A 15,437-nucleotide genomic window follows, 5' to 3' on the forward strand; every position below is an offset into this window, starting at 1 on the left:
AATTAAAATGGAGACTAGTAGTAAGTACACCAGCTCTTGAACATCTGATTCACTGTTGGGACAGTGCAGCGTCTACTCGCGGTCCCGTCAGTGACGCGTTAGCTTCTGGGGTGTTCAGAGTGTGGGCTGGGAGGGACCCGGGCCAGGCGGCTGGCAGCGGTAAGAAAAATGGGAAGCCAGGCCCCATGACCCAGAAAAAGAAATCGTGGAATTCAGAGGCTTAAAGGGAGCAGGCAGAGGTGTATGCTGCAAGTCTGCCCCACTAGACTCTGTACCTTCCTTTCCCAGTGCCAAGTTGCTTTTCAAAAAATGATTTTTCATCCTGATTTGTATGTTTATGACCCCTCCCCCTCTGTTTTGCCAGACATTCATTCTGAAATGATATACAAGTTCTGTGTCTGTACTAAGCCAGAGTAACAGATTTAATCCTCCAAATCTGTATGGTAGGAGTGACTTTTAAAAGCTATTTAGACAAAATGTTTCTAGTTCTACTTTAGTTGCTATCTTATTTAAAAGATGGAAATTTAGAGCGAGGTCTAAATTTCGGTCCATTAAATCACCTAGTACTTTCCGGGAGTCCAAGGAAACACTGTGTCTCTTTGCAGGGCCCCCGGGCCTTCACGGCGCCCCAGTGGACCTCGACGCTGAGGTGCGCGCCCCCGCGCCTGGTCACCTCGGGCAGACGGCGTCGCTGAAGAGGGGCAGCAGCTTCCAGCCTGGTCGGGATGACGGTGCGTGTCTCCCTCCACTTTTTCTTTCAGATTTGTGTTTGTGTAGCTGCCATTTTTCTCCTGGAAAATTCCATAATTACTTGTGTTCCTGCTGCTGTTACCAGCCATCATGCTTTCTACTTGTTAACAGCCCAGAAATTAAACTTAGATAATCACAGTGTATTTTACATTGCACATTAAAGAAATGCCATTTGATTTTTTAATAAATCATTGGGCATAGGTCAGTGTTACTCACGTTTCTGTGGTTGAGTTTTTCAAAATATGTCACAGAAAAAATTCTCTGAGAACATCTTCAGGATGAATGTTGCAACAAAAGTTAATTTCTGTAGGCAGTACAGAAAAATAGTAGACAACTTTTTACTGAATTTTAAAATTTGGTTTGAAAAAAGTTGCTCATTTAATATTAATCATAAATTGGTAATCGTCTTTCCTGGGGTAAGGCATCTCAAATTGCAACTGTGTTACATTTTTTCCTGAGGTTGACATTTGTCTGTTGTTTGTTTACATATGTGAAATACAAAACACATTGGTTATAGTGCATTCATGTAACAGATGCTATTAGTCACTGATTACTTATAACCTCAATAATCAATGTAAGGAATGCAGATAAGGTAACAGAAATACTTCTTATTAATTTCAAATATCTCTGAAGATTATTTCAAAGTATTTCATATTATTCTTTCAAGTATTGGAGTAGAGATAATAATATGAATGAATGTCCATCGTAAGCACAACTTAAAATCAGATGATTCTTTTGTGCTAAGTGGAAGGTTCTCTCTGTAACTGTCAGTGTCCCCCTTTAAGACGCTGGAGTAAATATCGGGAGGAGCATCGCTGCCGGCTGCTGTCCAGTGTGTGCCGTGTAGCCTGGTGAGCAGAGGCTCCCGGGGTCTGACCCAGACAGACTGCCGAGTGTCAGAGCACACCTCCTTCCATGACCAGGGTGACGGTGTCCATGAGCCCTGTGTGCACCTCTCCCTGCTGTGCTGCGCTGCGCTGCCCTGCCGCCAGCTGACCCTCTAACAGGCTTAACTTGAAGTGACACTTGAGGCTGACTGAATTATATCATCTCCATCTCTAGTCAGTCCAATTCAGTTCAGTCACTCAGTTGTGTCCAACTCTTTGCGACCCAATGGACTGCAGCCCACCAGGCCTCCCTGTCCATCACCAACTACTGGAGCTTGCTCAAACTCATGTCCATCAAGTCGGTGATGCCATCCAGCCATCTCATTCTCTCTCGTCCCCTTTTCCTCCCACCTTCAATCTTTCTCAGCCTCAGGGTCTTTTCCAGTGAGTCAGTTCTTCATATCAGGTGACCAAAGTATTGGAGTTTCAGCTTCAGCATCAGTCCTTCCAATGAATATTCAGGACTGATTTCCTTTAGGATGGACTGTTTGGATTTCTTTGTTGTCCAAGGGACTCTCAAGAGTCTTCTTCAACATCACAGTTTAAAAGCATTAATTCTTTGGTGCTCAGCTTTAGTTATAGTCCAACTCTCACATCCATACATGACTACTGGAAAAACCATAGCCTTTACTAGATGGACCTTTGTCAGTGAAATAATGTCTCTGCTTTTTAATACTCTGTCTAGGTTGGTCATAGCTTTTCTTCCAAGGAGCAAGCTTCCTTTTAATTTCATGGCTGCAGTCACCATCTGCAGTGATTTTGGAGCCCCCCAAAATAAAGTCTCTCACTCTTTCCATTATTTCCCCATCTATTTGCCATGAAGTGATGGGACCAGATGCCATGGTCTTAGTTTGCCATGGTCCATCTCGAGTAGTTCAAATTTATCTTGCCTCGGTTTTGTCAGGCCTCTTGCATCTACTTTATCAAATTCTGAAAGTTTTCATCAAATTTGGGAGATTCTGGGCAATCACTTTATCAGATATCTTTCTGTTCTGCTTTCTTTTCTGGACCCCAGTGGCATGTGTGTTGAGCCAGTGGGTTATCCATAGACTGTGGAGGTCTGACCCTCACCCGTCTTTCCACTCTGCTTCATTATAGAGTTGATTACTCTGCCTTCAGCTTCTCTGATGTTTTATTTTCAGTGACTAACCTAAACATTTCACATTGTTTTTTCATCTCTAGAAGTCCGTTTGGTTCTTTTGAATTTCTTCCCTTTCATTCTTCATCATTTTTGTGTTTTTCTTTACTTAAACATTGTCCTTGTGGGTTAATTCCATCCCTGTCATTTACTCTTAACTACTTTTAACTAGTTTTCTCCCAGTTTTCTTGTTCTCATTCTCTTTTCCCTGCCTTTCATCCTGGCTAATCATGTTTTATTGCTTCTCAGACACTGAGAATGTTCAATGTTGAGTGTCTGGGTTTTGCTGTCTCCCATTAAAGAGTGTGAGACTTTATCAGTTACTTGCAAATAAGTGTGTTTCTTGCAAGGCCTGTGGTTAATTTGCTGGAGCAGTAGCCTGCCTTCTGGAGCCGCTGCTGAAAGGACTGGGCTGGGCAGAAGGACTGCTCCCCACTGCCTGTGGGGCTCCCGCACCCTTTTCTTCCCCAGGGCCCGGCTCTGAGGTTCCCTGGGCTCCTGGCTGCACCACTGCCCAGCTGTGTAGTTGTGGGCACAGCACTGTGTTTAAAGAGATTTTCACTCTTGACTCAAAAGTATATTAATGCTGTTACCTTCTTTTCCCCTTTAGCGTGGAGATGCAGAACTCCCCATCGGGTGGCATTTGTTGAAAAATTGACCAAGCTTGTTTTAAGTCAGCTGCCCAACTTCTGGAAACTCTGGATTTCATATGTTAATGGAAGCCTTTTCAGTGAGGTATGTGTGCAGATTTGACTATAGATGTAGCTCAGTCATTGTGAGTTTCTAGTCTTAATCATTTTAGATTTTGAAGTGACTTTTTTAAAACCTCAGAAGCCCAGAGCCTCTATTGTCAGACATTTTAAAATCAGTTGAAAATTCTACACAGCCCTAACACTAATAGCTATGTGGCCTTGATCAAGCGACCTCCCTGTTCTGGCCTCGGTGCCCTCGACTGTAGAGAGAGAGCAGTGAGTATCTCCCGGAAGGCGGGTGAGGGTTTGGGGAGATGGCCACTCAGAGAACAAGACTCTGGATGAGGACAGTGCCAGTCAGGCCGTGTTGTGGGTGAGACTGTTATGCAGTTGACAGGGAACGATGATAAAACAAGGAAAAAGTGTTTGCATCTTGCACCCGGGTCTGAAGTGAGTGGGAATTTCCTGGTTGGACAGAACTTAAAGACCCTGGTTCCTGGCCCTTGTGTGATCCGCCTGAGAAGCTGTTTAAGCCTTTACATTCTCACAAGCTGCACATGTGCTCAGCGTCCTGATCGTAGACACTTGGTAGCACAGAAGTTAGGGACGTAAGGAGGCAGCTCTGCTGTCTCCAGTCCTGTTCACCCGTGACAGGCCCCCAGGTCCCAGGGTGTAGACTCTGAGGCCTTTTATCAGTGGTTATGAGAAAGCTCTGTTGAAAGTTAACTGTGCAGAGGTCAGTCTCCCATGCAGCATATACACAGTTTGGCATTCGCACATGCAGACCTGCTTGTTGCTGCCCAAGGAGGAGCATGCTTTCAAGTGTCCCGAAGTGGGTTTTGTCAGCGCTCCACTACACACGGGCCCCACCAGCCCACATCTTTGTTCATCACGGCCGTGAGGGCGGCAGCCTCTGTGGGAGGCAGCGGCCCCCCTACCATGTCGTACCCTCACCCTCTTACCTGCCCCCCCAAAGCAGGCCCCTCTTGAGACTGGAAAGGGGAGGTGCCTCCACACCAGTGCCTGGACAGGTGTGTTCGTAGCTGCTTTTGCCGAGTGTCAGCGTTTGAACATCCAGTGTGTGCAGCTGACTAGCTGCGACGTGGCAGGTAACGGTGTGTGAGATGCTCACGCCAGTATCCGGCGGATGAGTGAGGTGTTGCTCTCACTATTTGGAGACAGTGTTCTTTCCAGTATGTGAAGTGTCGTCGGCCTGGCACACAGAGGTGTCTCATAGCTGTAAGCAGTGAGGGAATGGTGTTGACCAGGCACGCGGGGCGACGACGTTGAGGCCGGTGCTCACACCCTAGGGGAGCAGAGCCCTGGAAACTGCCTGAAACTTGTTGTTGTTTTTTTTCTTTTTTCCAGCAGAGTGTTTTTCCTTCCAGTTGTATCAGTTTCTGAAGGTGGTCTCCCCCAACATGGACAGTAGTTATCTCATCTTGAGTCTTTTTAGAGTTTTTGATCTGGAATAATGTAGTGAAAAGGGACTGTATTTTCCTGCCTTACAGGTTATACCTAGTTGTGGTAAATGTCTAGAAGAAGTATTTAATTGCAGATGAAAAATAAATGAGCTCAGGAATAATATTAGCCCTGAAAAAAAATCACTGTAATTAGTTGTATGAGTTGGATTTGCCTGTGGAGTTTCTACCTATTTATAGTCATAAACTTCTCTTAAAAGTTTGTAGTAATATTATTAATTAAGTGTAATTTACTCTACAGATTTGGGTGTGTTTTTAAATTAAGTTATCCTCTACTGGAAAACGAGTAAGACCTCAGAGGACAGTGGTGGGAATGGAGTTAGGAGAGGGTACTGTTGTGAGTGAAAACCGGAGACTTCATTAAATTAATCTTGGGAAGAAGTCCAGGGGTTTTGGTATTGAATCTCATACAAGAAAGCTCTGAAATATTTAGTTACAACTTACTTGAAATTTCTTATCTTTTCTTGTTGTAAAACTGTTTTGTTTTATTAGAGTTCATCCGTTAAAAGATTGAGATGGAGTTTCCAGCAGTTTAACAGATAGTTCTTCAGACTAGTCACGGCCATGTGAAGTGACATATGTGAATCAAAACAGTGCAATCTAACCGTTGGTCTTACCACAAAGTAGTTTTGGTCTGTGTGTGCAGGAAAGAGTTAAGGGTTTTAGCTAGTGAAATGGTTAATAGTAGGGTAAGATCTCACCTTTAGATATATTTTAAATATGGTGTATTTTCAGGTGAGAACTTTTAAAGTATCCAAATTTTTAAATATCAGGAATCAGCATTTTAAAAAGTTGTGTAACTCATAGAATGTAAATTAAAATGTTCTGTTTCAAAATTAAGTTTTCCTTTTAAAACTTTAAAAGGGCACACTGCACATAATTCAGCATGTTGGAGATATTCAACTCTTCATCAAATAAAAATAATAAGTAACAATTTTTTTTAACAATTGGAAGAGGAAGGCCTTACAACTGGTTCCCCCGCCCACTCACTCCACCTGCTCACCTCTTTACATGCTTAGAGACAGGCCCTTGGAGCCCGAACAGTTATTCTGTCCAGTTGGCGTCTTCATGCATGCAGTAGCACCTGTTTGGTGGGCAAAATGTTGTGGAAGAGTTTAACCTTAATTTTAGTATGATGTTTTTAACAGTTGATTTTTATTCTTTCCTTTGATTCAAAGCTATTTCACAGGACAGAGGACTCTGAAGTAATCTTCCCATTGGACAAGCATTTAGTGCTGGCAGATGCAACAAGAAAAATGTCATCTGACAGTCAGGATACTTAGTTTTATATGGGCACGACCCTTCACGGAGACAAATTACGCCTTCTTTCAGAGTCCCTCCCCTTCCTCCACAGCACAGTAAGCCAGGTCTTATGGGCAGGGCTCAGAAAAACAACTACCAGGATGTTGGCTCTGTTTTCAGCAGTATATATATAGAGGGAATGGATTTATTCCAAGAAACTGTCTTCCAGGACTGTGGAATTAATAGCCCCAAGATCCACAGTCAGCATGCTGGAGACCCTTGTGGTTCCCAGCTGCAGGCCAGCAGACTCCAGACCCAGAAAGCCACCCTTTCATCCTGTTCTGCTCAGGCCTTCTGGGGACACCAAGAAGGCAATCTGAAATTCAGATTCGGAAAGGAGATCTTTCTGTGAGGAAAGATTTGGGCTGGAGATGTGAATTTGGAACTGTGATCTTGTGACTTATTGTAAGTACTGAGAAGTATATATTTGATCTTCACTTCGGATATTGTGACTTCCTAAGTGTGCAGGCATGTTAGTGAGTGTCTCATCCCCGCTGAGGCCAGGCTTGTCCAGAGGACCGGCCGTGGGTTCAGAGGGTAGGAACTTTCAGTGCCACCCCAGAGAGAAGGGCGGGAGGCTGAGTTCAGTCCCCAGTGATCTCATCAGTTGTGTCTGCGCGTTGAAGCTTCAGGAGGAGCCCTGGGGAGGGGCCACCTCACCCTGTGCCTCTTATCCTTCCAGGTGGTCAGATTCCAACATGAGCTTCTCTGGTCACATCTCACCACGGCTCTGCGTCACTTCAGTTACTTCTCAAGTGTCTTAAAAATAAAGGGAGAAGAGCATCAATTTCTGTAAATCCTGGTGTACAAAGAATTTTGAGTGTTGTTGGCCAAGAGACTTAGGAATTCGCTTGTTGAATTATTATCATGATTTTTCATTCTTTCAAAAAAAGCATCACTACAAAGAAAAAAACATTAAAAGTTGCGCAAGAAGTGTGAGTTACCGCCAGAGAAGGGTGTGTGTCTGCGTGTGCTGGCTTTGTCTGTCAGGGTGTCTGACTCTTGGTGAAAACACCAGCATCCTTATCCTTGTCTTCCTCCTTCGGGTCAGTAGTGTTGATCATGTAGATGACTCTCTACAGTTTCTCTGGCTTATACCTAAAAAATGACATTACCTGAAGTATTTTAAAATTACCTTGGTGTCAGTATTGTAGCATTTATAATGCAGTTATTCCTAACTTAAAGTTCTCCACCTAAATATACCAGTGTTTTTCCTTTTAAGGTTATGGTGGTGAGTTTTTTTATATTATGCCATTTCATGATGTTCCTTTGGAAAGTGTCCCAAGTTTGTCCTGATAGGACATTCTGTAGAATAATATTTGGTTGTAAGAAAATTTGATAATAAAAAGTTAACTGAAATCCAGTTAAACAGATTTCTCTCTTAATCAGTATAAAGTAGTCTTCTACACATTGCTCTAAGGAGAAAGAGAAATCAGAGGAAAACTTGGTTCTACAGTCAGTTCTAGAATACATTCCCTCCAAACTGGACAAAAATCCCTGGAAGAAGATTGCCGATGTGAAATTTTTTAAAAAATAAAATGCCACCATTCATGCTTATAGTCTCTGTGGGTGGAGTGTGGGGATAGGTTTCCCAAGTGGTGCATTAGTAAAGAACCCACCTGCCAGTGCAGGAGATAACCAGAGACGCAAGTTCAATCCCTGGGTCAGGAAGATCCCCTGGAGGAGGGCATGGCAACCCACTCAGGTGTTCTTGCCTGGAGGATCCCATGGACAGAGGAGCCTGGTGGGCTACAGTCCTCGGGGTCACAAAGAGTCGGACACGCCTGAGCACACACACTGAGGGAGGGGGCAGTGGGCCGGGGACCGCAGATGGCCGGACCCGCCCAGCGCTGTTGTGCTCTCGCTTCTACACCCACACCCGGGCAGCGGTGCTGGAGCAGCACTGTGGGCTGCGTGCCTGTAGGTTTAACCGTAAAAAGTTGTGGATGAGAACGGCATGTGAAATTCACCTACAGAAAGGATAGCTTCAGCTTAATACTTAGGTTTATTTATGGGAATTGTACTTAAAGCTTTTGGAAAGATAAATAGCTTCTTGTTGGAATAAGGAGGGTTTTCTAATTAGTCATCCCTTAATCAGAGACTTAGACTACTTCTTGTACATTCCTTTTAATCAAGTTATAACCATATTTCTCGCTCTCCTTACATACAGCAGCTAAGCCATTTCTTATTTTTATGAATTATTTCTAGAGACAACTAATAGGTTTTTGGGGTTTTTTATTTTCATTTTTCAGACCGCTGAGAAGTCAGGCCACATTGAGAGATCAAAGAATGTAAGGCAAAGACAAAATGATTTTAAGGTAAGTTAAGGATAAGTATGTAGACTCTTTCTTGGGGTAGGGTTTTCTTAAAGTGACTGGAAGGCCTGATCTACATTCAAGACACTTGTCTTGTGCAGGCTGACTCCCCCCAGTTGATTCAGTCAAGTTTGATGTCTTTTAATGCAGTTCTGCTTGTTTGTTAACGTGTAGAAAATGATCCAGGAAGTCATGCAGTGTCTCGTGAAGCTGGTCCGCGGGGCCCTGCTCCCACTCGGCGCGGCGGAGGGCGGAGGGCGGCAGCACGGAGGCTGGGAGGTGAAGGCCGAGCTCTCTGGCCAGTGGCTGGCTCACGTCATCCAGACTCTCAGGTAAGTGTGGGCGCATTCTCTGGAGAAGGGGCAAATATTTTTGTCTTTTTAGGGGAAAAAAAGACACACTCAGCAAAGAATCTTGCTCTGTCCTTCTGTGTCCACTGCTCCCTGTGTGTCGTCTGATGACTCAGCTCCCGAGCCTTCCTCGCGCTTGGGTCTGACGAGCGTCACCTTCGCCACTGCTCAGTCAGTGTCCCTGTGACGTCACAGTGCTTGTCATGGGTTGTACCAACCTTGTTTTCAGCGTAAAGCGGCAGCTTGTCGGTGCCACCGCGAAGCGTGGTGGGTGCCAAAACTGTGTTAGGAACCACTCCAGGCCCCCCGTGCTCACCTTTGTCTCGCTGTGTTTGTTCCGCAGGCTGACGTGTGAATCGCTGGCCGCCCTTGAGATCCCTAGTGACCTGCTGCAGACCATCCAGGACCTCGTCTTGGATCTCCGGGTGCGCTGCGTGGTGGTCACACTGCAGCACACAGCCGAAGGTGTGTCGAGAGAACTGGTGACGTCGGCTCAGCAGCAGTTCCCACACACGCTGCCGCTCTCCAGTCCCCAAATCCTCAGAAGCAGGACAGATGCTCTTAGAGAAATGTGAATGTTTCAGACCATCTGTCACTGTTCAATGTAGTTTTTTTTTTTTTCTTTTTTGAATACTTTTCAAATCCTGTTTGCTTTGAGATGCCGGGCCATGCAGAACTTAAATGGATGCTCTTGAAAAATGCTTAAGGATATAAGAACATCCTTATGGAAAATGTCAAGTGTAAAAAGTAGACTATAAAATGTGTGTATGAAGTATGATCTTAATTTGGAAAATATACATGTATATTTAAAATGTTTTATTTAGAAACAGCATTAAGTCAAAAGAATTAAGTTTCTCTTTGCACAGAAGTTACAGGTGATGCTCATTTTCTTAATACTTTTAGAGTTTTCAGGATTTTTGCATATAGTCATAAACAATAAAGGTTATCTTTACAAAGCAGCCTTTCGGGTATTACATATTTCAAAAACAAACAAGAACATTGTTATGAATGGTGCAGACCATTGTTGTCTTTCCTCAGGACTTTATCATAGGCTGGCTGTGTCTGCATAAAACTGGCCTCTGGCCCAGGTGAGGGCTGGGCCCTTAAGTGTGCCCAGATCTATTTCTCCTGCCATGGGCATCGTGCTGTTGTTGTAGGGAATGTGCAGGACAGAGAGAGTCCACACTGGTTATTAGAAATCTTGGGGGGAATGCCTTGTGTCTTATATTGTACCTGTTGAATATTATCAGGAGTGCTGAATAAGTGTGAAGTTGTCAGTGAACCTGGCCTGGCATTCTTCAGATTGGGCTGCATAGTAGACAGTTTTATTTACATTGTTTTATTAGAAAAATCCAGTGAGTAACACACATTTAAATCCTTGAGTCTTCCAGAATTAGGTGTGTGTTAGTCATTCAGTCGTGTCCGATTCTTCGTGACCCCATGGGCTGTAGCCCACCAGGCTCCTCTGTCCATGGAATTTCCCAGGCACAAACACTAGAGTGGGTAGCCATTTCCATCTCCAGGGGATCCTTCCCAACTCAGGGATTGAACCCAGGACTCCTGCATTGGGAGGTGAATTCTTTACTGAGTCACCGAGGAAGCCTATCCCTGTTTTCACTAATTTTTTGCAAACTTATATAAAACAGTTAAAGACCATAGCCTTTATGGATTTTATGTCTCTGGAGCTCAGTGAGGCAACTGTAGTAAGACATGCTTGTGCACTTGTGTTCCCTGCAGACATAAAGAGACTGGCGGAGAAGGAAGACTGGGTTGTCGACAGCGAAGGCCTGACATCTCTAGTAAGTTTAAATTCCTCTAGATGATTAGTCGTTAGTGTCTGTTACATTCAGAATAGTTGATTTATTATGATAATAATGAGCGAGTGCACTATTGGAACCCTAAAAATTTTCTGGAAATGGAAAAACAAACTTCTCAAAGTTTTCCTTCTCATAGTCATTTTTGGTTAATACTAACCACATATGCTTAAAAATTAGTAATAGAGTGATCTTTCTTCATCCTGTAACTCCTGCTTTTTGTTTGTGTTAACATTTTTTAATGTAATTCTAAGCTTCCCAGCAACTTGAATTTTTCTGAACAGCAAGACAGAAAAAAACAAAATATTGTTGCTAGACCCTAAGACAAAACAGAGGACAATAAGAATTTTCTCCAGATACATACAGAGGTCAGGTGGGCAGTTAAAACTATAGTCTTCCACTCTAGAGCTGCCATCTTTTCAGATGGGACTTTGAGGTTTTTCAGAGTCCCCTTGAAAAGAAGACCAGGGTTCGTGAGCTGTGTGTTTTCACAGCTGTCTCATGGATCCACAGCAGCCCTGTAGGTGGGTTTTAGGCAAGGTTAAGCATGCAGTGGCTTAAACAAGGGGGCATGTCCTCCTTCTCTCGCACTGAAGATGTGGGACTGGTGTGGCGGCTGCAGTATGCAATGCAGGCAGGGTCCAGGGCTCCTCTGACCTCTGCTCTGTGATCCTTAGTGTGGCTTATTTCTCAAGATACCTCATGGTCACAGGATGGCAACTGCAATTCCAGCCATAACATCAGGCCTTATTCCTGTCCACAGGGAAGTCCAGCATTTTCCCAGGAGCCATAATTGACAGCTATTTACATCTAATTGGCCAGAATTTATCCACATGCCTACCACTATCTGTAACAGATGCTGGGGGAAAAATGTAGTTTTTCGGCCGAGCACATTGCTTGTCCAATAACTTGTCTTACCTTAGTAGACAGGGACACTAGAATAAAATGGTCTGCCTTGTCCACACTTAGAGGGTAGTGGGGCTCAGATTGGTGAGGAGCAGCCATCCCCTATAATGTTCCTTCATGTCCTTGAATTTTTTTGTGTGCTTGTCCACAGTCTTTCTCTGACAGTTGGGGAATTTTTGACAAGTTGAAATTCTTTACTTCTTTTCAAAATTTCGCTTTTAAGTTAATACAAAGATAGGCAAGTGTGTGTGTGGAATACCAAAAATACTTCTGAATTTTTGTAAATTAAATCATGCTGAAATTAGGAAATTTATTTTTAATAACTCTGTTACAATTATATTTTAAAGGATTTTTTTAAAATTTTGTTTTAATTTATTTGGTTTATTTTTCACTATTATTTGTGTTTAAATACAAACTCTCTTATAACTAAGAGATTCTATTAGAAGGAGGAGGTGGGACCGACCTGTACCGCTCACACTGCAGCCATTTGGCACGTAGCTTCAGACCCCACAACTCGAAAGAAAAACGTCTCAAGTTTTTATGTTGCCTACATGTTGAAATAATACTTTGATATATTGCATGTTATAAATTAAAATTTGTTTTTCTTTCACTTTCCATATTGTGGTTCCTGGAAAGTAAAATATTTCACCCACAGCGTGTGTCTGGCTGGCGCTGTGCTTGTGTCGGGCACGGTGAGGAGGAGGCACAGCCCAGCTTCGGCGTCTGACCTGGCTCTCCTCGGCTGTCTCAGTGCTGTGCATCTTCCGAAGCTACGTAACGTCTCTGCCTCTAGCTAAAGAAGCAGCAGAATGTTTTTTCACTGTATTGTTGGTTACAATTAAACAAGATGCTATAGAAATAAGCTGTAACCCACAAAGCTTTATACATATACAGAGGATTTTAATTTATCAACCTATATTTATGTCACTAGGACCACTATAATCAAAGGACCCTACATTTACATGAAGCCTTACCATTATCAAAGTTCTTCCTATACTCCTGTCCTCCCTAATTATCACAGCGAGCCTGGCAGACCACAGACACGTCACTGGACCAGCCCCACTGAGTACCTGCCCTGAATGACACACGCCAGGGCAGAGCAGATAGTGCAGGCCTGACCCTGGGTCTTGGTTCCAGCTTCAGACCATGTTGTACAAAGAAAAAGATGTATGTTCATCTTGAGAAAACACAGCATCTGCCTTCAGGGATTTATGTTCATTAAAAAAAAAAAGGCCTAATAGAAATGAAACAAGTTAGTCATAAAATACCATTGGCTTCAGGTCCCTCTGCAGGTCAGTGTCCTTCATGCACACGTGAGTGTGTGTGGTGGCTGCACATCTGGGTCCACAGTGTGTGAGAGGTGGCCACGTCTGAGGTTTGTAGAAGATGAATGCCCTGGAAGGTCCTCTGAGATGGTTACTGTAGAGACTTGTTTCTAGTCAAGTTAAACCGTAATGTGGTCAGAGATTGTAACCGTAGAATAGCTAATTTCATGTCTCGTGACACACAAGCCAGAGATCTAAACCTTTTACGGTGATTTGGCGCCAGCCAGTATGTCTCATGACCGTTGTTGAAGAAGCGTGCTCACCCCGTCAGCCTGCGGAAGCTGAGCGGCTGTCAGCCCAGGGCACAGACTTCCCGGGATGGAAGATGAATCCCGGCTTGGAGCCACAGGCAGGGTCCAGTCATGAGTGTTGACCTGTAGCACATCTGGAGTTCACAGGTTTGAACGGAGAGTCACTTTCTTATCTTAGCATTTTGTAGTACTGATCCCCTTTGTTTGACATGAGGCTGTTTTGCTTTCCCTGTGAGTCCTTATCGAGTTAAGGAAGTGCTCGCAAGCCTTGCCCCAGGCCTGTGCCCGAAACACTCGCTGGAGAGCATCCTGTTTTCTACAAGTGCTGAAGATGTTTTCTGCCTGCTTTCAGTTTGGATAATTCTGAGAATTTTCTTCTTTCAGAGTAACTGGAATGATAATGTGACAACTTACAATGCGCTAACTTGGGTGATTCACTGACAAAATGCAGAGATGGTGCCTTTTCTTTCTTTTCAGAAAAAAAGAAGTAGCAGCCATGTGGACGCACTTGTTCCCGTGCCTTCGGGCCCCGGGGCTCTCTGCTCACTTTCTGACCCTAACCCTGACCCTAGTGCAGGAGAGCAAAGTGACCACACAGGAAAGCAGCATTGAACTGCCTGCCATTGAAATTTGGGGTTGAACTCCCAGTGTTACTGTGGTAACGTCTTAGATTTTCCTGCCTTCTGGGGCAGGTAGGTGGGTTCATCAACTCTAAGAGGCTTTTCACTCTTTAAATACTTTGTGTAGGTGGCCTTTCATTCTGTATCCACCCCCAACCTTCTTTTTTCACTTGGACTTTGGCGCGTTCTCTCTGGTGCCCTCTGGCGGCTCCAGAGTGCAGTATTAAAATGACATCCAGTTGAGGTAGCTCAGTCAGTAAAAAATCTGCCTGCAATGCAGGAGACATGGGTTCGATTCCTGGATCGGGAAGATCCCCTGGAGAAGGAAATGGCAACCCCCTCCAGTATTCTTGCCTGGAGAATCCCATGGACAGAGGAACCTTGCGGGCTACAATCCATGGGGTCGCAAGAGTTGGACATGACTGAGTGACTTTCACTACTACCACCACTAGCTTTTCTTATGCCTGGATTCCTTCTTGTGAGAAAGTATAAACTTGTGTTTCTTTGGTTTGTATACGATGTCTCCTTTTTCTGTTCAGTTCCCCCCAAGTTGTTAATAACGGAAGCATGTATGGAGGAGAGTTCTGCCTGCAGGTTCTGCACGGGGCTGTCCCCACAGGTTCTGCTACCTCCTCCCCGGCCCCTCCGACTCTGTCCATGGCAGCCGCCCGTGTCCTTGAGGTCTCGCTGTCCCAGGGGCTTCTCCCGCTGAGACAGACCCCTCCGTTTGTTTTCTTCTGAGGGCCCAGTCCTTCTCTCCATTGCATTTACTCTGCTTTGCAATCCACTATTTTATTTCTGTGCCTTTTTATTGTAAAAAGTGACAGTTTTGATTCCACTCCAGAATGTACAAATAACAAGAATGCACAAATAACAAGAATGTGTGCTGCTGTCCTCTGAAGTGGACGCGCACAGAGGGAACCCCAGAGGAGCAGCTGGGGCTTGTTTAGACTCATAGGCCATTTGTTGGAGATATTTTCAAGTTTCATTTTCTGACTTGATGGACACAGAAGGTGACTGTAGAGACAGTTCTGAATGACAGGTGCCAGCCCTCATCCTGTCATGGTTGCCAACACACCTGTGTCGATGGGTCCAGAGACGAGTGAGGCCCGGAGCTCACGCTTCTCCCAGAATGTGTCACAGCTGTGCCTCATCCTGGCCCCTGCCCTCTTCCAGAAGAGTAGAATGTTGAAGAGTTCTCGTTTTACCTGACTTGTGTTCTAGTTGAGTTAGACATCCTCTCCACTGCTGGGAGTGACTGTCTGTTGACACCCAGTGCAGACTGCTGGCCCCGGGGCAGGGGCACCACGTGTGGCCCCATCCTTTCCGCTCGCCTGGGCAGTCAGGTGTCGGGGCCGCGTGCCCAGGCCTGTTTGCTCTGTCTCCGCAGCCCTGCCAGTTCGAGCGCTGCGTGCTGCTCTCCCTGCAGTCACTGCGTGGTGTCCTGGAGTCCAAGCCTGGAGAGCCCAGCGTGAGTGTCGGGGAGCAGCCCCAGGCGGGGGGCCCAGCACACGGGTTTGGGTCACTGCGGCACCGGAACTGCCGCCCCGTCACTCAGGCCCGAGGCCGTGTCTCTGTCTGCATCCCTCTCAGCATCGGGTTCCCC

The 15,437-nt window shown here is 44.9% G+C and overlaps 1 protein-coding gene across 3 annotated transcripts in view; it reads left to right on the forward strand.

The window, feature by feature from the left end:
* EXOC2 (exocyst complex component 2) overlaps positions 1-15,437 on the forward strand; it is a 118,176-nt gene that overhangs the window by 57,843 nt on the left and 44,896 nt on the right. For all 3 annotated transcript variants that reach the window (XM_043908684.1, XM_043908683.1, XM_043908682.1), the window contains 7 exons: positions 606-731; positions 3,386-3,510; positions 8,503-8,568; positions 8,740-8,897; positions 9,259-9,380; positions 10,653-10,714; positions 15,222-15,302. In XM_043908684.1, the coding sequence (XP_043764619.1) occupies positions 606-731; positions 3,386-3,510; positions 8,503-8,568; positions 8,740-8,897; positions 9,259-9,380; positions 10,653-10,714; positions 15,222-15,302 (740 nt within the window). The remainder of the gene's footprint in view (positions 1-605; positions 732-3,385; positions 3,511-8,502; positions 8,569-8,739; positions 8,898-9,258; positions 9,381-10,652; positions 10,715-15,221; positions 15,303-15,437) is intronic.

This window comes from Cervus elaphus, chromosome 7, assembly GCF_910594005.1.
Source record: "Cervus elaphus chromosome 7, mCerEla1.1, whole genome shotgun sequence".
NCBI classification, from domain to species: Eukaryota; Metazoa; Chordata; class Mammalia; order Artiodactyla; family Cervidae; genus Cervus; species Cervus elaphus.